Here is a 19967-nt window from a genome sequence, read left to right as displayed (position 1 = left end):
CAAGAAAAGATTCATTCAAAAGCAGTCTAGGTTACACTATTAATTGGAAGTGATTATTTGACAGTTTACCAGTTGAAAACATTCTGTATTTTAACTATGATTAATCCCATATTACATATTTCTTTCCAGGAACCTTCCAAGGAAATTATTAGAAAATGATTAGACGTTACACATCCATAAAATAATCCATCAAAAGTTGTTTTTTTTGAGAGCTGTTCACTCCTCATAATCCAAAATTTGTGCTAAAAATGTCCAAAATAAGAGTTCAAATTACAAAAACATACAGGATAAAACAAGTTATAGTTTTTATTCCATGTCCTAATGTGTCTCTGAGCGCTCTGTGGACTTTATAAAAGGCTTTTCTTTCTACCCTGGACTTGATTTCATATTCACTTCCCTTCCTCTGAAAAGAAAACAGCCCTGACTGCTTATAAGGGATATGAAGCCTTGTTTTTTTTGTTTTTTTCTCTTTCTTCCCTTTTTTTTTTAACGTTTAGCAATGTGCAGTTGAAACAGATACCGGTGACTATCAACAGAGCTGAGACAAATGTAAACCTGGAGGATGCCGGACCTCATCTCATGCTCCTGCTGACCATATAAAGCTAAGTCTTGCCTTGACTGATCGCAAACACACAAGACTTGCCAAAAATGCATTCACACGCACACACAATCACTTGCAGGCTCACTCATACCAAGTCACACTCGTTCCCTAAAGTGGTCACACACACCGTATGAGTTTAATTGCTTGCCTCTGGAGGGAAAAAAAACACAGCATTGTTTCTGGCAGTCTCCCCCCTCCTCCTGGCCGTTACACAGGAAACATTAACCTCTTCCTGCATTAGCCGGTCACTCATACGAGCTGCTCTCTGACTCTTTTTTTACCCCCAAGAGGTCTGCTGTTAGTCATTGGTGTCAGAAGATAAATGGTTAAAGGAAAGGCCAGGCTGTCAATCATGGAGAGATATATTAGATGAGATGTTGCTGATGATAATGATGTTTGAGGGTTGGTTTATATAGCTATAAAGTATTTATTTTTTGTTGTCCTGGCACATCCAGTTTGCCGCACAGGAGAGTACAGGAGAAGACCCTGCCCCCACAGCACATTATAAACTCCTACCTAACAAGAACAATCTGTGTGCAGGCCGGAGAACTCAGACACTCTGAGGGAAACTGAAGGGGGAGGTGAACAGAGGAAAGGCAGAAGGAGGGATTTGTCCTCATGGTTAACAACATTTTTTTTTTTTTTTGCACTATCCAGACAAACCTCCAGTCTGAAATCTGAAACTGCAGAAGTGGCGTGGCTCGCCGAGCATTCGCTACTCTTTGCTGTCTCAGTTCACTTTTTCCAGACTAGTTTCACTCATCCTCCATCAGAGGTGAGTCCAACAGAGACACTTCTTCTCCTACTGTGGATGGTGAGTAAAATGTTCTGTCATTTCATATAGTTTTTATTATACTAATTCTTTTTTTTTTTCATTGAATGTTACACTGTAAAGCAGAATTTGGGTTTCTTTGCATCATATTAGCTCAAGTGTTTGACAGCATCATGATGCCTTCAGAGCAACATCCAGCCTCAGGGAGAAAGAACATGACTTTGAAAAGTTAAAGACAATATTTTCTGTCAGTTTTACACATTAAAATGGACAAAAAACTTGCACAAAAATCTGCTGAGTGAAGAGTCATTTCATGTGTGTATCCATGTGCATATGCCTGCCTTATGTGCATATGTTTATGCATCTGCTTGCACAGGCATGCGAGGTCATGTATATTTGGTCTGGGGTGAGGAGGTGATTAATTTTGAAAAAAACAAAAATGGTCATCCTCCAGATGAGAGCAGAGTTTCATGTGGCCCAGCTTGTACACAGATGCAGTAGAATAAGGATGAAAGTGTGGGAGCTGCTGCCAGTTGACACACAGACTGAGCAGAGAGCTGGCTGTGATCCAAAAAACTGTACCATCCTATATACCCCTTATGCCATGCAGACGTTTCTGTCTTATTTGACCTTTTACCTAACATTTTGAATTCTGCTATTATACAGCATGTATGTTCAGTAGACTCATCTGATCTCATCCGAACGAGTAAAAAAGTTCAGGCCGCGCTGGAGTGTATTTAACTTTGTGGCGATCAGCAAAGACTAACGACTGGTTTAGTTGTTGTTTTGGTACAATCCAGTGAACTTATAGTGTATGTCACCTTCATATTACACCTTCATACAAAATGATCATATCTAGGGACTGCTCATTGTACATGAGAATTACATTTAATATGCAGAACCCTTCTATGATGTAGAAATATTGGAGGTTTGGTTCAGTTTACATGGATGTTTTTAACAAATGGATCCTTGCTTCTCTGTATAATTATGTACGAGGCCCAGTTTGTGCCTCTCATGTATTACTTGAGCTACAGAGTGTGTTTTTGCCAAAAGCAGAACATTTAAAAGCACTTAACCGCTGTTGTGAAGGTATTTCCAGAATCCTCACAGACTCTTCTTAGCTTGTGGATGAAAAAATAATCAGTCCGCTGTAAAATAAATATGACTTTGACCTCATGTCCCATATTGTGCCTGCATTAAATATAGAAAATACAATGAAACACAGAGATAGACAAATATAACTGATAATAAAATCTATTTATAGTTATGTTTCACATACAAATTGAGCACACGTGTCATTTCCGGCCACCATCTTCTTCTGGCAGACAACAGGGGCACAACTTGAAAGATGAACAAAAGAATTTTTTTTTTTTTAATCCTACAGTGGACTGAATATTTTTTCATCCAGATGTTCAGAAGAGTCTTTGAGGATTCTGGAAATACCTTCAGACCAGTGATAAACATTGTTAAACAACTTACAAGGTTTTTCAAAGATCATTTATTTTTCAGAAAAACAGATGCTTAGCTCTAAACTATCTTCACATATGGCACTGGCATTTCAGTTACTGACATTTACTGTTATTTACAGATCCTGAAGGGAAACGATGCTGCCGATGGCCCTCCAACAGATTGGTGTGTGTGTGGTGTTTTGCATCAGCAGCAGTTTGGCCACACCTATACCTTTTTACAGTGCTCTGGAGGGAAGTACAGATGAGGAAGAACTCAGTAACTTAACTTCCTCCATGCCCACCAGCTACCCATTCTCTGAGTACCAAACCACACCTGTTGGCCCCAACCATGTGAAAACTGACTTTTTGAGTCAGGTTGTGAACTTTCTGGACCAGAACATGCTCCTCATCCTTGTTGCAGCCACTTTGATCTTTCTTGTCTTCCTTATTATCTGTGGGGCAATTTTCATGAGCTGCAGGCGAAAGGTTAACGCCTACTACCCTTCCTCCTTCCCCTCAAAAATGTATGTGGACCACAGGGACAAAACCGGCGGCACTAAACCCTTTAATGAAGTGCCAGAAAAGCCAGCTCCTGAACAGGAAAGTGAGCCAGTGGACTCTCACAAGCAGCTCCAGGCCGACATCATGAGGGCTGCCAAGAGCCTGCGCACACCAAATAAATCTGTTGAAGCTGTGGAGGAAAATGACCACAGTCAGAAAGCAGCAGACCACAGTCCTGAGGACAGCTCTAAACCAGATGGCAGCATCCTAGATCAGCAGCTGCCACTACCAATTCTCCCTGAGGAAAAGGAGCCAGGCGAGCTCCTTCACAGTGAAGCAGCTACCGCAGGAGGCAGCTCAGAGCTGAGTCCTCTGGAGCAGCCTCATCCAGACGAAGATGATTCAGAGCAGCCTCATCCAGACAAAGATGACGCACAGGAGCCTTTGATTGGCCGGAGTCTCCGGCCCTCCTCTCTGCATATTCACAATGACTCTGCTACACTTCAGCTGATCGCAGGAGAGAAAACTGCCTTCTAGCCACTCTGAACGCTGTGACCTGAGTTTATTCTCTTGAATCCATTGTTGGCGATTTGTCCAGTAAACCTCAAATATTTTTACAATTACAGAGGAAAATGTAAAAAAAAAAAGTTCCAATCAATCAATATTTGATCCTATGCAGGAAAGTGCACATACAGCAGAGCTTTCCTCTAACTGGATATTATGACATTTTATAAACATGTCTCATGCACTAATGTCTGGTACAAAAATATTTCCTTTTATGGGGTTATTTTTCTTTGTTGTTGTTGTTGTCTGCTTTAATCCTTGAGCATTCCTGCATAGCGGCCACTTCAGTAGACATGTAGTGGTATGGTCCCAGTTACCTTGTATTTCTGTGCAAAAACATTGAGCACTGACAGCCTTTCACAGATGAGTTTTGGTTTTATGTAAGCACAATAAAATTCATATATCTTCAGTTCATCTCCTGAATTACAGACCCTTTTTAATCATAGACCCCATCTTGACACGTAATAGCAGGAGAAGCACTGGTGTATATAAGTTTTTAGAACAAATGCATGTAATTTAGGTAATCAAGTTCCATAACCATTAAATTGTGCATTGTCCATCATTACCAAAATTAGATACACCGTGCTTTTCCATTTATGATGTGTCAAACTGCATAACATGAAAAACGTCTTTTATTCATGTTCAAAGTAGTAAATTGCAAGCAAAAACAAACACAAGACATGATTTGGGATAGTTTTATTGCAGATTTTCAAGGAAGCATTACTAAATAATTAGAAATGACACTAAAAACCAGTGGACCCTTTCATTTTTTCAAGCCACTTTGCTTCATTGCATATCAAAAGGTCAGTGCTTTAGGGTGCAGACAGGATACTTCAACAGCTCCTAGCTTTAATCAATATCTCCATCACACCATTCCACATGTACACTCCTCAAGCTCAAAATCTTGAAATATATCGCAATCTCAAAAATAAGGCTCAACTTTGTACCAACAACCCAAACAGTGCTTACATTGTGCGTTTACGTGACAGGCTAAAAGACAGAGTATGCAGGGTTAGAGGACCACAGACTAAGCCTGGTGTAACACTGCTACAGAGGGTTGACGATTGTACTTGTCATCAACAGATTAGGTGTGCGTTATCAATACTGCAGGAATGTGGAGTACTGCTATTTCTCCTCCTGGCAGCAGGAAGCAAGCAGTGGTGTCCAGCTCAAGAGTGGAAGTGCTCCGTTTAATTGCTGGCCCTGACTGCCTCCTGCTGGCCATCGTCTTGCTTGAGGCGATAGTCAGCCAGAGCAGCCTTGATGGCATCCTCCGCAAGCACTGGGGAGGAACAGGAATTAAAGGTTGAATATACACAGATACGTGGGACAGTTTGGAAAAGAAGAAACTCATTAGACGGATTCACTGAAGACTTACTGGAGCAGTGAAGTTTAACCGGTGGAAGACTGAGCTCTTTGGCAATGTCAGTATTCTTTATGGTCAAAGCTTCATCCACCTGAAAAGAAAACACACACTTTAGCTCCAGTAACCACACAACCATTACCAGTCAATGATGACACATGAGCAGAGCAGAATAAAGAGGAAGAATGAAAGTGCGAAAGCAGTTTCATGATTGTAACAAGTTCACTTACAGATTTGCCCTTCACCCACTCAGTGGCCAGAGAGCTTGAGGCAATAGCAGAGCCACAGCCAAAGGTTTTGAACCTGGCATCCACAATCTTCCCCATGTCATCCACCTCAATCTGTCAAATTAGAGTTTTACTCACATGCCAAAGGGGGGAAGAAACTACAAGTGATCATTGATTAAAATAATCGCTCCTGTGTGTTTACTAAAAGAAATAAAAGAAAAAAACACAGGAAATGCTTCACAGCAATGCCAAACTAAATAATTTAAGACTTAGCGCCATCTACTTGTTAAAACAAGAATGTAACATATCAGTGCTCTCTGTGTGTTTCTTCCACTTTTGCTGTGTTATAACAATTCAGCCCTGATGGTTCTCTGTGTGCATACAAAAGGCTATAATCTATCCATGCTTAGTGACAAACATACCTGGAGCTTCATTACATCTCCACAGGCTGGAGCTCCCACCAAGCCAGTCCCAACACTCTTGGAGTTTTTGTCCAGTGATCCCACATTTCTTGGGTTCTCATAGTGATCCACCACCTTCAGACAACAGAGAAAGGAAACACCGTGATAGGAAAAAGTTGTTGACAATATTTCATAAAACTTAAATAAATTATAACCCACATGACAGTAGCATCCTGGAATGCTTTTTCCATTCTACCACAATCAGAAAACAAATGTCTATAAATTTGGTGTATCACTGTTATACAATGACACGTTTCCGCCATTACATAAGGGACACTGAAATAAACAGATTAGGACCGGATCTCATTGTCCTCTATATAAACTCCTGCATCCTGCCCTCTTCCCATAGTTTCTGCTGAGTCATTCTGACCAACACAAACTGCCTGAGCTTGTATTGCAGTGCATGTCCTGATTAGTACTGCATTTCATACACAAAATTTCATGTGATTTGAGATTTCTGCATTTTTGTTTGCTCTCAAAACTGTCTACAGCTATTCACATATTTATGATCTTTCAGCTTTTTATAGCATGTTTTATGGAGTAGAATAACACTAGTTAAATGACATCTTATAATGTTAGAGCTTTATAAGGACCTTTTTTGAGCACATCATTCTTTGGGCTTTTAAATCAACATGGGATGTTGACTTAAAAGCCATGGCTCATAGTTACAGTACTTCAAAGCTACAAAAAGCCTTTCAATAACTATATATAGCAGCTATGTGTGTATATATATAATTATAATAATATATAGTATATATTAGTAGCTATATTATATTTCAACACAAACCATCTCTGTTTACAAGCATAAACCAACTTAACTTGAATGTTTCTGTGATTCTGATGTCTACAGCCCTGTGTCTCCCTGTTGCATCAGACACTCATGTCGCACAATGAAAATCAAATATCTGAATGTGACTGTTCTACACTTCCGCAGGTGTTACAGAACATGTACAAGTTGTGTGGCACACTGTGCTTCTTCAACATACTGACAGCCCTTAAAGCTTATTAATCGGATGTGATTCAAGTATCAAAGCTTTGGCAGTGCCAGCTGGGAGGAAGATTAGTGACGTTATTCTAGTCTTCAACTTGCTAACTAGCTATGACATGAAACAAATAATGTTTGTCATTTTAGTAAGCTTTCAGGTGTATCATAAATAACAATTTATCTGTTTCTGTCACACTCGGCTCAGTATATGTAACCCACATGGAAGCAGGCTGATGTAACCTCACCTGGGACATTTTAAAAAGGCAGTTATGTACAGGGTTTCTGCAGGATTCACAAAAGACCTATTTATAGAGGTATGAAAATGTTATGGGAAACCAGTCGAGATGATAGGCTACATACTGGAATTATTTATCATTAACAGCAATATAACCCCTTTTCAGTACTTGTATGTAACATTAATGCCAATTTTTTTTAATTAATTTATATATTGCAAACTATACTCAGATAAACGTCATAATATAGATATATGGATTAACTAATGATAAACGTCATCACCTTTTACGATCAAATGAGATTTAATACTTCTTAATACTTAAAGAAGCCCCTTGTTTTGTTTTTTAAGAGAACTGAATTGAATTATTTTAAGACCCAAACAGCTGTGGTTAATTAGCTCCATCTCATTACCTGACCCAGGAAGACACTATCAAACTGTAACTGTAATATTTGTAAACATAGACCAAACAGCAGCGAGTAAACGCTGTCGTCCGCCATCTTTTAGTAAAGCTGAAATAAACTGGATGTTTTACCTTCTTGTGGTAACAGCACTGGGTGATGAACTCCGGAGCAGAGACCCTCCTGGTGATGAAAGCCAGAGGACTGAGACACTTGTTCGCAACGGTACCCGCCATGTTGAGAGACAGCAGAACTGACGCAGTTTGAAAGAGAAGAGCAGCTCGAGCTTTGTAGATCTAGCCCCGGCAGGCAACACGTCACTACCATGGGGCGGGGCTAAAGTAATGATATCTGCGCATGTCCGGTTTATATAAACATCTTTTTGTCATACAGTGAGTAGGCATATTCATGGACTCCAAATCGCTTCTCAAAACATACTTTTATCAGAGAGCAGAGATTTTTTTTACCATTTTTTTGTATTTTTATGTCACTTACAGTATCTTACATCACTGAATTGTTTTATCTCTTATTTAAGAGTTAGTTTTTAATTTGCTGGATTTTGTGAAGCACTTTGTTACTTTAGCTTTGAAAAGAGCTCTATAAATAAAGATTATTATTATCATTTTAATTATCAATTAATCAAACAACACCTTTTAATTAAACGACTCATTGTTGAGTCTTGGAAATGTCAGAAAAATAACGAAAAAATACCCATCACAATAATCAAGTTGTTAATTATTTTTCTGTCAATAAACTTATCGATTAATCAGCTTATTGTTTCAGCAAAAATGCAAAATGTGTCTAAAAGTTTCCAATAAGAATGAATAATCGATTAATACTTATTTATTTTAGTTCAAGCCGTTTATAGTTCTTTCTTGTAAATACCTGTGGACATGTAGAATAGAGGTTTACCTAAAACTTTATTCTGCAAAGTAACTAATAACTGCAGCTATCTGATAAATGTAGTGGAGTGCAATATTCCTTTCTGAATGGTCGTGGAGTACTAAGTATTAAGCAATACAGTTGTGAAGTACAGTCTTGAGCAAATACCTTTCACCTCTGTACACTATCAAACAATAATTTAAAGCACTTAAAATGAGTTCGACCTAAGATTTGCACGTTAAGGTTTCAGTGATGATAACACAACACCATTACATGCATTATGAGAGTGAAGGGCCCAATCTGCATAAATTGTATTTTTACTTTTGATGCTTAAGTAATTTTGTGGTATTAATTCTGTACTTTTACTAAAGTAAAACTGTATGTGTAGAACATTTAGTTGCAACTTTAATATTTTGTATATTGTATCTTTACCCAATAGAATGATCTAAGTACTTCTTTAACCAATGCTAATAAATCATGGAACAAATTTTAGATATAGGATCTTACAATTATCTTTACCACAGCACAGGAGACGAACGCTGGTGAACACTGGACCACATAGCTGGGGTGGCAGTGAGGCACACACTACAAAAGCACAAAGAAAAACAGGAAAGCTACAATGGTAACTGGCACTGAAGCAGCGCTACATAAACACAGCAAAAAATCACAAGCAAAAATGAGACAGAATTATCTGGCACAGGAGTCATGACCTGGCTTATATGGTGAAGGTGATGCAGAAGATTAAACCCAGGTGTGGCTCATCTGTCAGAGACCAGGGAGACAGAGTTGACCAGCCACGCCTCTTGCCACACACACACACACACACACACACACACACACACACACACACACACACACACACACACAAACACTGCAGGAAAGAGAGAACACAGATACAAAAGCAAAACAAAACGAACACAAAACTAAACCACAACAAATGTTTCTTCACAAATGGGCAATTTGGATTTAAAAGCAGGCTGCGTACAGATATGAGGTAAACTTTGTGGTCTCTACCACAAACAATTGTGGTTTATGTCTCCTGACAGATATTAGCAGTAATAAGACATTGGTAAATGGTAATGGGAGATGTTGACTCAACTGTTATTTCTATGTGTGTGCTTGTTTTATGATGTGTGATATTAGTGATCGAATGTATGATGGCAGTTTTTGATCTGAAATTATTTATTCATTTATTTTTCACTACAGAAAATGTTCTATAGGCACACCTTTGGGTGATTGATGTGAGCTGTGTGGTTGTATAATGGAGAGCCCCTTTGTTAGACCGCAACAGGCTGTTGTAATTCCAGAAACACCCATCAAAAAGCATCAGAAAAACACACAACAGTTTTCTGTTCTGTCAGCCAAAAACACAAATATTTTTTCATGAGTGAATCACAGACAGCAGACTTTCTCTTGTTCCATTACGTATCACTTCTGATTTTTCTCGTCATTTTCGTCAGAAACACTGCCCAGGAAACAGAAATGAGAAGTTGCATCCAACAGCAAGAGACTCAGTAAAAACGGACTTTACAGTTATTGCTTCCACATCTAGACAAACGTGAGTACCTAAGTTCATGTGTTTTATATGATAAACTAAAATATATTTTCCTGATCAAACTGTGAACTGTTACAATTATCTGTGTTCATATGTACTATTGTAACATTATAGGAAAAGAAACAAGCATGGATGTGGATTATGTTGAATATGAAGATTACACTCCAGGCAATGACACCGAGAGCAACACCACCACAGCTGAACTACTGAATTTCAGCAGTTCTCGGTCTGCTGTGACCCATGTTCTGGTGACAGTCAATATCCTTATAACTGTTATTGGCCTTGGAGGAAATTCATTAGTGATCTGGATCTGTGGATGGAAAATGAAAAGAACGGTCATCACCACCTGGTATATCAGTCTGGCCATTTCAGACTTTTTGTTCTGTGCGTTTCTGCCCCTGGAAGTATTCTACATGATAACCTCACATTGGCCTTTTGGACTGGTCTTGTGCAAATTGACCTCCTCCGCCCTGTTTCTCAACATGTACAGCAGTGTGTTTCTGTTGGTTTTGATCAGCACTGATCGCTGTATAATGATTTCATTTCCTGTCTGGTCACATAACCACCGGACAGTGCGGAAAGCATTTGGAGTTGTTGTTCTCATGTGGCTCCTTTCTGCACTCTTAACGTTGCCCTCACTGATCTTCAGACAAACCATAGTCCATGGCTCAGTCACTCAGTGCTACACAGATTACAAGGGCCATTCTGGTCACAAGGTAGTGGCACTGACTCGATTCATCTGCGGGTTCCTAATTCCTATCCTAATTATTCTTTACTGCTGCTCTGTGCTTGGTGTGAAGCTTCGAAGTTTGACCATCAAGTCAACAAAGCCTTACAAGGTCATGGCGGCACTCATCTTATCATTTTTCTTCTGCTGGGTCCCCTACCATACCTTTGTGCTTCTAGAATTAGATTTGAAGAACCACCGTGTGGATGTACTTCAAACTGGGCTGAAGGTGGGAGCCACCCTGGCCGCAGCAAACAGCTTCATATCCCCAGTTCTATATGTCTTCATTGGTAATGACTTTAAACAAACTCTAAAGCGGTCTTTGACATCAAGGATAGAGGATGCAATGGCGGAGGACTTTCGTACAGGTGCTCTCAATCACTCAAGGTCTAAGTCAATGGAAATTATGTAAAATGAAACTCAAACCTTTGTCATCAATGATATGGAGTATTACAAAGTATAGATCATGATTATTGAGCTGGGTGATATCAACAAAATCATATGTTATGGCATATTTCAACTCAGATAAGTATGGGTTATACAGTCTACTTATACATGTACAGTATGTATTGATGATTTATTTATCAATGATAAAACCTCACTCACTTTTAGAGAGTGGATTGGCCACTGACATACATTTTTGTTACTTTCAACTTAAAAAAACTTTACATTCAGATATCTTGTATTTTTAGATTGTTTTTATGTCTGTGAATGAATTGCTTTTGTGTTGTTATGTTTAGGGCTTCAAATTGCCCCTTGTGGAACAAATTGAGTTTTTTTAAATTAAATTAAATGTATTATTTGCAACACATTATAATTTGGTTGACCTAACTTTAAGTAAAACATACCTGAAGTGAAACATTCATGTGACCATCGTCTATGAATCGTTCTGGAAAAACAAATGTCTTAATTATTAATCTTGTTATTTGAAATTGATGCTAGCTTAAAATTTATGAAGGAAAGTAAACAAAATACGTACTACAAATGTAACCCTACTAGCAAGCAGTACTGTTGTGTATCTTTGTATTTTCTGTTATTTTAATTCATTAATAATAATTCATTAATTCAAAGGCAAATAAAAATATTCAACATGCTCTTAGTGTTTTTAAGTTAATTCTTTTAGTTTTACTGTTTAGTTTTAATGGTTGGTTCTCATATGTCCACCATGTTTTGTTTTTTTTCTGCAGCTGTGATGCAATGTACTACCTCCCCTGCACCAAACAGTAGACAGAGTTAGTGCAGGCTAAAACACAGTTAAAAAGTGAATAGGGCAGAATAATTAATTGAAATTTTATTGATATGGCCAAGAGCAATATCCAAATCGCAGGAGCTGAAATTTTTTGATGAAGGTAAGATGTGTCACAACATACCATAAATTAAGCATTGTGGTACTACAGAGATGCCCGATCAACAAATGATATTCTCAAATCGCAATATCAGCCAAAATCATCGCAAAATTATTATTTTTTTTACATTTTTACACATCTCTAAATGATTTGTGGAACTTTTTACTGTGTGCTCCTGACAGGCAAAACGGAGGGCAACAAAATCCCATGACTATAGCCACGCCCCCTGCCCCCACCTCGGGAACTACTACCGGTTTGTGCTACGGATGTGTGATGCAACGAGCTGTAAAGATATTTTCCTAACTCCTCAAAACAAGTTACTATCTTCAGCAAGAAAACTAAGTGTTTAGCCACAATTTGTACAAACGACTTTCTTTTCTTTTCGCTGATGTGTATTTGGTTTCAGTCTTCTTCGCTTGCTAAAGTTAGCATCTCCGTAACGTGCTAGCAGCCGATGGGGTTTGTCTGATTTCACTCCTCTTTTGAAGGATTATTCGCTTCAAGTTCTCTCTCTCGTCTTCTCACATTCGTAAGCCACAGATCCCAAACATTGGGCCTCCCCATGTGCCTCTTTTGAAGCTCTGGGTGCCGGCGGAGTTTCCCCCACCTGTCCCTCCTTGTTTTCGGATCCATTTTTAAATGGCAACCGCTGCCCCCCCTCCAGCCCCTGGCTCTACTGCGGCCACTGAAAACCCCAGTCCCGGATCCAGCAGCTCGACTGCGGCCGATAGCGGCAACCAGGACAGTACCTTCGAGTGTAACATATGTTTGGACACCGCCAAGGATGCAGTGATCAGCCTGTGTGGACACCTCTTCTGGTATGTTGATGTCTGTGACTCGTGTCTTAGTTTTGCATTATAACCCACCTAAGTCAGGGTATTAAGGCCAACGGCGAATGAGAGGGAGTCCAGATCCCCAGCTTTAGTGAGACTGTTAGTGGTTAATGAGTGAGTTAATTTTAATAAACAAGAAGTACACCAGTTTATTGGCACACATCGTGCTGGCCAGTATCAGTTGTGAAAAACATTTGACACCAACAACCATCATGAGTTGGCTGCTGATATCAGGCCAATTTTTGAAATTTGCGTGTTATCTTTATTCAAACAGCAACCTGTAAAGGTAAATTGGGCTCTGTTCAGTTTGTCCGGCTTTCCATTTTATTTGGGGAAGAGTAATATTGTGGGATTAATGTCTTAAATAGTCTAAATACAATCACAGGGCTACCAATGTAACATAGTCCATGTGTACGCAAACAGGTTTTGATGGTATCACCTTGGTTGGTTTCATGGAAAATTTCCAGTCTATGCAGCTAGGTCCACTTCTTTAAATATAACTCTGGCCAACCTTTCAGGTCAGGTCTTGAGCTTCTGTTCTCATTTCAATGGTGACTGTTTATTTACTCATTTTGAAAGAGAAAGCAATCCCAAAGCTGGATGCCACTTTCTTCCATTTTCCCTGCCTCTCTAGTAGCTGAGCCCACCCACATCTTTCACTTCAGATGTGGATGCCATTTTTAGTAAATGCTATATTCTTTGCACAGTAAGGTATTTCTAGGACATATGTAATATTTCACTAATCAAATCTCTTCTCTGTCCCATCATGTCAACTCTCATCTTCCTTTGCATCTCCTCTTAATCAGTTGGCCTTGTTTGCATCAGGTAAGTTGAACCCTTTAATCCCATTTATAACAGGGTATTTTTATTAATGCTTTATAACTGAAGTAGGTAGCATCTTAATATTTCTTTGTCTTGATGCAGTGGTTGGAGACCAGACCCAACAGACAAGTATGTCCAGTGTGTAAAGCTGGCATTAGTCGAGACAAAGTTATCCCCTTATATGGGCGGGGAAGCACAGGTCAACAGGACCCCAGGTTGGTAGTTTTGTGTAGTATTAAACTTCAGGCTGACTCTAAACTTCACATACTATGTAATCTCAATCCTCCTCCCCATAATACTACAGTGGTAAATATGTCCGATTCACATTTTGTAGTGCAATACTTCTAATTTAGAGTCACAACTTTAACTGCATTTTTAAACTGTGTTTATACTGGCTTTTACTAACTGTGGCTTTGTTTTATAGAGAAAGAACACCCCCTCGACCACAAGGGCAAAGGCCTGAACCAGAAAACCGTGGCGTAAGTACTATGCACAAGTATACATCCATGGTAATAACAAAGTATATGATTTCATGATTTTGTGCCAGATCAGTACTTTTAGTTTTCTTGATTCCAAACATGTTAGGCAGCTGTATGTATTTTCTCAGTGCAATGTCAGCTGTTAGGTAACATTATGCATTCATGATGAAACATTACATAGAATGATGCAGGTGCTGTGGTGCAACCCCTGTGTTTTATTCATTAACAAAAGGATATTTCCCACTGGGATCTATTAGATGCTAAGCTCTGAGTTGCAGAGGTGTCTCTTGAGAATGACCTCAAATTGCACTGCCCGTTGCGTCACATCTGACTAACTGTATGTTAAACTGTACCTCAGATATTGTGAAGATGTGGTTAAACATTAAAAGAATGTGCACACATTTTCATGTTTTACAGGGATTTCAAGGATTTGGCTTTGGAGATGGGGGTTTCCAAATGTCATTTGGAATTGGTGCCTTTCCATTTGGCATTTTTGCTACAGCTTTTAACATCAACGATGGAAGACCTCCACCAGGTACATGTGTTTAACACATTTCACCTTGACCACTCTGTCTCTTTTATCAACAACATATCAAATAACCTCTGTTAAACAATTTCCCAAACAGCAGCCCCTGGGACGCCACAGCACATGGATGAACAGTTTCTGTCTCGACTCTTCCTTTTTGTCGCTCTGGTGATAATGTTTTGGCTGCTGATTGCATAAATGTATTGAAAGACAACAACTTGGGTTAAGCCAAAAGATTCAGCAAAGATGAGACACTGACACACAATGTGTTTGTGACAATGTGATTCTGCCTCCATACATGTTTTGGTTTCTTGTTTTTTTTTTTGTTTGTTATTTTTACCAAGCTATGTGAGATTTGAATGAAGCAGGTTTGATATAAAATAAAGATGTAATGTAAGAAAAGTAGCTTTAACCTAACACTTAACCTTGGTTTCCATTGTCATTAGGCCTTTGTCACACAAGATATTTTGACTTGTCTTAGTAGCAAAAGTACAGGACTAATAATATTACTGACTCTGTTGTATAAACCAATTATTTAAGTTAATTTTATGATCTACACCTGTGTTTTTCCTACTGTGACATGTCAAATGCCGAAATGAAACAGGCATCTTTAAATTGTTGCAAAGAATCCTACTGAGTTACACACTGAATACGAGCATGTGCTTCCTGCATGTTGTCTCTCTGTTCACTAATGTACTGACAATGTTGCTCTTTGTTTTTATCTAGCTCTATCTGAGCTTACAAATTTCGCAACTCATCAAAATTCACCAAAATTGTTCACATGCTTTGTGGAATCAAAACAATGTCAGACATTGTCTCTTTATTTTAAAAATATTTTTAAAAGAACTGTATTGATGCATATTGTATAAGCAGCTGAAAGATTAATTTATGAAACAGTGTTCCTCTCCAAATTGCAACATCTTATTTTGCTCAGTTTATCATATGTCACTGTACTTAAATGTAAAATACTGTATTACAGAGTTAAAATGGAGATTGGTTGATTAACATGAAACCATTTCTCTTAATGTGAATTCACTCTATTGATGGTAAAGTTATGTAAGTAAAGAAGTTAATCATCATCTGTTTGTTTTCCTATAAAACTGTAAATCTATTAGGGCTTCATTCTCGCATAGGCCTTATTTGTCCAATTAATATGCAAATAAAGACACACCAAACCAAAGTGGTGTGAAAAATTTAAATGACTTGCACAATACTGAGATCTGTTGAGAAATAGTTTTGTTGTTTTTGATTCTTAATTATTTCACATGAAAAAAGGATGTACTTCAACCACTTTGTGCTGTAAAAAAAAAAGAAAAGAAAAGAAAAATAGATATTTTGGCCATTTTATGGAAGAGATTTATAGAAAAGAGAATAAAGTACAAAAAAAGTCTGTTTGGCTTAGTCCTGTGTTTCTGGCTCTGTCTGTTTCTCTTGGGATTCTGACTGTGCAATGTTGAACTCTGCTTCATACATGATCTGCTGGATCTTTATTTTTGTCTCGCACCTTTTCTGTGGAGCAAGTCGTTTCAGAGCGGGGACAAAGCTCAGCAGAAACAGTTCATCTTCATCCCGTGGCCTGGAGGGAAATGAGGTGCCATTGTCTTTGACCAGCCATTTTGTAGGGGATGTTGTACTTTGAGAAGAAGGTGGTGAAAGTGACTCTTGCATCAGGCGCCGTTTCCGTCCAGTTTTGCTGACAGGGGTGATCTGTGGGCTTGATGGCAACTTGGCCATAACAGCCAGCTGCGCCATCTGTGTGTCTTGAGACATTGAAGGAAGCTGTGTCACAAATGCTACTTGAGGTTTGAGGTCAGGTTGACTTACAGGGGCCTTCATGATGGACTGTGGCGTTTTGACTGCCTCAGACGATGCAGTTTCTCCCTCCGCACTGCCAGATTCATTGTCAGGATTGTCGTGGTCTTCATCATTGTTGCCACAGATGTCTGCCACCCCACTTCTTGATCCAGTGAAGGGTGCGATAAAATTCATAAGTTGTCTGTATTTCCATCTACTCTGTACGATCTCCCCTTGCTTCTTGCTTTTGATCTCCATTCGGACTTCCTTCAAGTACCGGTCTCTCATGTTCTTCCATTTTCTTTTACACTCCTCAGCTAGAAAGTAAAATATCAGAGTGTAAGAAGCAAGAAATCACATGATTCTCCTGATTATTAGCAAGGAGTGAAGAAAAATTATATTAACAAAGACAAAGCTACCTGGACTCAAGTGTCTAATATAGATGCAATTTACGATTATGTTAATTATTGGTTCAATTATTTTCTCTCCCTCCCTTAATGGATTAATGGCTTCCTGTATAAAATATAATAAAACTGTCAAAAATGCCAAATGAAATTACATTATTGCCTTAAGCCAAAGGCAACATCTTCAGATTGCTTGTTTTGATGGTCCAAAACTCAACTATATTCTACTTACTTTACAATAAGTTGGAAAAAAATACAGAAAAACCTCAAAACTAAGACATTGGAACAGAGGAATGTTTTAGGTTTTGCCTTGAAAATGACTTATTTAAAATGATTAACTGCTTATCTAAATAGCTGCAAATTAATTTTCCATCCACAAATTAATCAACTTCTCATTTCAGCTCTAGTGTTGATTACACTATATGTTTATTTGGTTTTAGACTGCAAACAATACACTTAGTGAAATCATACCGTTGAAATAACACCTCTTGGACAGTTTTAACAAAAACTGAAAAATAATCTTTGTTACATTAAATAGTACATGTACCTAATAAAATGGGCAGGGAGTGAACAGCCTGATGTATTTCCAGTGTAAACTATAAGGGGGTATTAAAATATAGCAAAACTTTCTTTTTCCAAGTAAAAAAGGCTTCAATATGAGACTATAAAGTTACACAGAGATAGGCTGAAGGTTATTCTGCTTATTTTTCTTTATATTGGTGTTGATGCGCCGTGTCTGAAGGTCACGGTTAGTTCAGCCGTGTTTTATGCGCCTCCATCATTGACCTGGGTTCGTGCACCTGATTACATTTCAGACTAAGGGCCTCCGTGTCCTGGCTCTGACACATTTTATCCAACACACCGTGGTGTCGCCGCCGCTTCCACGAGACTTCGAGAAGCTTTCAGTTTGTATGGACTTCGCCGTGTTAAGGAGCGTGACGAAGGCACGCGGCTGGGTAAACAGCGATTCCGCGGCGCTCAGAGCATATTTGCTCCTCCGCCGTGCCGTGTTGGACACGCGGCTGGCGGCGCAGTAGTATGGAGTAGCAGAGCTGGACCATGCCGTACGGTGCAGCGCGGCCTAGGCGTGCGAGCTGCGGCTACCGCTAGCACGGTACGCGCGGTTGCAGTCACACCACCGGGCTGCACTCGCGCGGATAAAAAAAAAATATTAAAAAAAACTACAAACTGCCCGGAAGAGACACGTGAAACACCCCTATCTGCTAGTTACACGTGTGTTTTCTAATTTATTTATGTTTAGTCGTCCACGCCAATATCAGATCAGCAAATAATAACTGACAGTAAAGTTATGATTAACAAATAAAACAACCCAATACTCACATGGGAAACCCAGTAGGATGCTGATGTTTCTCCAGGCATTTGCCCGACTTTCCGTGCAGCGGTAATTCGGCAAAGTGACATTGTACAGCTCTGGGAAATTAAATACGGCCAATATTAACTTATCGTCCATTTTGCCCTACCGTTGTGTCTGTGCTGCGCGGACGCGGAAGCGGCAGTCTTCTCCCGCCTTTTCCGCCCAGCTGCTGCTTCAACGCAACGCGAGTTATCGCGAGTGGCGAGCTGTCTGCCGCGCTGTGTCGCTCTGCCGTTCACCGGTGGCCATTGTAGTCTTTTGTCACAGGGGGGCGCACGACATGTGTACTGGCCTCCATTACCGCTCTGCTCTACAGTGGGAGAAAAAAAGAAATTACAATTAACATTTTGTTATTATTCAATTCTAGATTTAAATGTAATCTAAATGTAAAAGTTATTCTGAAATAGCGGTTTGGACTAATACTTTTATTATTGTTAATATTACCTTAATGTTGACATTGTCATTAAAACACACAATAACAATACCAAACTGAGTGTAAAACAAAATCTATAAATGACAAAATCAAAAAGTAAACCAAGAACAAATACACTCTGAGAATGAAAGGAGACAGTTCTACATTGGACGAGTGGGAAAATGAATAGCAGCGGGATCAAAGTAACCCAACCATCTGGTCAGCTGTGGATGAACCAAACACCATTGACGCAGCATGAGCAACCCAACAATGTGTTTTAAACAACCCAGCATTTTTTAGTGTAATATAAATGATTGATTATTATATTTAACTGTAACAAAAGCTGTTGAAAAAACAGGGCCTAGAAAAGTGGATTGAGTCAATATGTATTGGCACATGGGAATGATTTGTCTTTCTCCTTACTGCTGAGAATACTATAGTTCAATTTCGGTAACATAAACCCATATAAATAAAAAAACATATGGTCACAGTGAGTTCATACCACCTCAGTTCAGAAAACCTGCAGGGTGATGTTGAAGCAAGACAGATCCAGAGCTCATTTTAAGATTTCATGGAAAAGATATTAGGAAAGAAGAGAAACATGTTTGTGTTTGTGTAGCTGCTGAATCCACAGAATGGTTTTGTCAATTCCTCTCCACTCCCCAGGGTTTTGCTATCTGGCAAGTGTTTTCTGAACCTTCAACAGTTACTGTGTTTCCCTGCATAAGTCTGAAAACCCCATAGAGGAAGGTTGATTCACTGCATTTCCTGGTCACACCGCTGCAATCTCCAATTTCCCAGGAGGTTTTGGGCTCTGGTCCAGCAGTAAGCAGAGACACTGAGCGTTTTTACATGTGAATAGCCTCATGCCTCATGCCAGGGTTCTCTGCTCATTTACCAAATCGTCAGTGTCTGGGTACATTTTATAATCCTGTGTCTACTATTTGATTTATGCTGATTTGATTTGTGTACTTTATTATTCATATATCCCACTGACCTGCTATTTGAGTTGCTGATATATCTGATATCAAAACATAACCTAGTGGGCATATTAGTTACTGATTATTATACTGAAAAGAATCTCACACGGCAGCACCATCAGAACAATTGCGTGATAACCATGTCATATTCTCCAGAGATAACTGTCTTCAACACTCAGCATCACAACACAATGAGACAGAAACGTAATTGCAATTTCTTTTTCAGCCTCGTCCTGGTGTGGATCATGCTTTTGTGTCGGTATATCGGAACTGGTGT

At 39.1% G+C, this 19967-nt stretch overlaps 4 protein-coding genes across 5 annotated transcripts; 3 read left to right on the top strand and 1 right to left on the bottom strand.

The window, feature by feature from the left end:
- Positions 1-1301: 1301 nt before the first annotated feature.
- LOC111234215 (transmembrane protein 119-like) lies at positions 1302-4473 on the top strand. Its single transcript, XM_022762181.1, has 2 exons — positions 1302-1415; positions 2962-4473. The coding sequence occupies exon 2, from the start codon at positions 2978-2980 to the stop codon at positions 3857-3859; it is 882 nt and encodes a 293-aa protein (XP_022617902.1). The 5' UTR covers positions 1302-1415; positions 2962-2977; the 3' UTR covers positions 3860-4473.
- Positions 4474-9005: 4532 nt separating this feature from the next.
- On the top strand, positions 9006-11805 carry LOC111234212 (chemokine-like receptor 1). Its single transcript, XM_022762177.1, has 3 exons — positions 9006-9059; positions 9898-9995; positions 10107-11805. Exon 3 carries the CDS (start codon positions 10121-10123, stop codon positions 11129-11131), a length of 1011 nt encoding a protein of 336 aa, XP_022617898.1. The 5' UTR covers positions 9006-9059; positions 9898-9995; positions 10107-10120; the 3' UTR covers positions 11132-11805.
- Positions 11806-12315: 510 nt separating this feature from the next.
- Positions 12316-16096, top strand: rnf185 (ring finger protein 185). Of its 2 annotated transcripts, none has more exons than XM_022762112.1 (6): positions 12316-12883; positions 13705-13723; positions 13823-13935; positions 14145-14199; positions 14617-14734; positions 14829-16096. In XM_022762112.1, the coding sequence occupies exons 1-6, from the start codon at positions 12705-12707 to the stop codon at positions 14921-14923; spliced, it is 579 nt and encodes a 192-aa protein (XP_022617833.1). In that variant the 5' UTR covers positions 12316-12704; the 3' UTR covers positions 14924-16096. The 2 variants fall into 2 exon arrangements, with proteins under 2 accessions (XP_022617833.1, XP_022617832.1); XM_022762111.1 differs by having other exon boundaries at positions 14826-16096.
- Positions 16097-16118: 22 nt separating this feature from the next.
- On the bottom strand, positions 16119-18497 carry LOC111234163. Its single transcript, XM_022762110.1, has 2 exons — positions 18265-18497; positions 16119-16836 (listed from the first exon to the last, which is right to left on the bottom strand). The coding sequence occupies exons 1-2, from the start codon at positions 18392-18394 to the stop codon at positions 16124-16126; spliced, it is 843 nt and encodes a 280-aa protein (XP_022617831.1). The 5' UTR covers positions 18395-18497; the 3' UTR covers positions 16119-16123.
- Positions 18498-19967: the final 1470 nt, after the last annotated feature.

The sequence above is a fragment of the Seriola dumerili genome, unplaced genomic scaffold (assembly GCF_002260705.1).
Source record: "Seriola dumerili isolate Sdu_G_001 unplaced genomic scaffold, Sdu_1.0 BDQW01000442.1, whole genome shotgun sequence".
Taxonomy (NCBI): Eukaryota; Metazoa; Chordata; class Actinopteri; order Carangiformes; family Carangidae; genus Seriola; species Seriola dumerili.
The sequence above is the reverse complement of the archived record's forward strand: the minus strand, read 5'-3'. Positions and strand labels throughout refer to the sequence as shown.

Excerpts from the sequence above, each read along its gene's own strand:
- LOC111234215 (XM_022762181.1), top strand. The coding sequence starts at position 2,978 with ATGCTGCCGATGGCCCTCCAACAGATTGGTGTGTGTGTGGTGTTTTGC.
- LOC111234212 (XM_022762177.1), top strand. The coding sequence starts at position 10,121 with ATGGATGTGGATTATGTTGAATATGAAGATTACACTCCAGGCAATGAC.
- rnf185 (XM_022762111.1), top strand. The coding sequence starts at position 12,705 with ATGGCAACCGCTGCCCCCCCTCCAGCCCCTGGCTCTACTGCGGCCACT. Across the intron at positions 13,936-14,144 it reads ACAGGTCAACAGGACCCCAG|AGAAAGAACACCCCCTCGAC; the intron begins GTTGGTAGTTTT and ends TTTGTTTTATAG. Across the intron at positions 14,735-14,825 it reads CGATGGAAGACCTCCACCAG|CAGCCCCTGGGACGCCACAG; the intron begins GTACATGTGTTT and ends TTTCCCAAACAG.
- LOC111234163 (XM_022762110.1), bottom strand. The coding sequence starts at position 18,394 with ATGGACGATAAGTTAATATTGGCCGTATTTAATTTCCCAGAGCTGTAC. Across the intron at positions 16,837-18,264 it reads CATCCTACTGGGTTTCCCAT|CTGAGGAGTGTAAAAGAAAA; the intron begins GTGAGTATTGGG and ends TTTACTTTCTAG.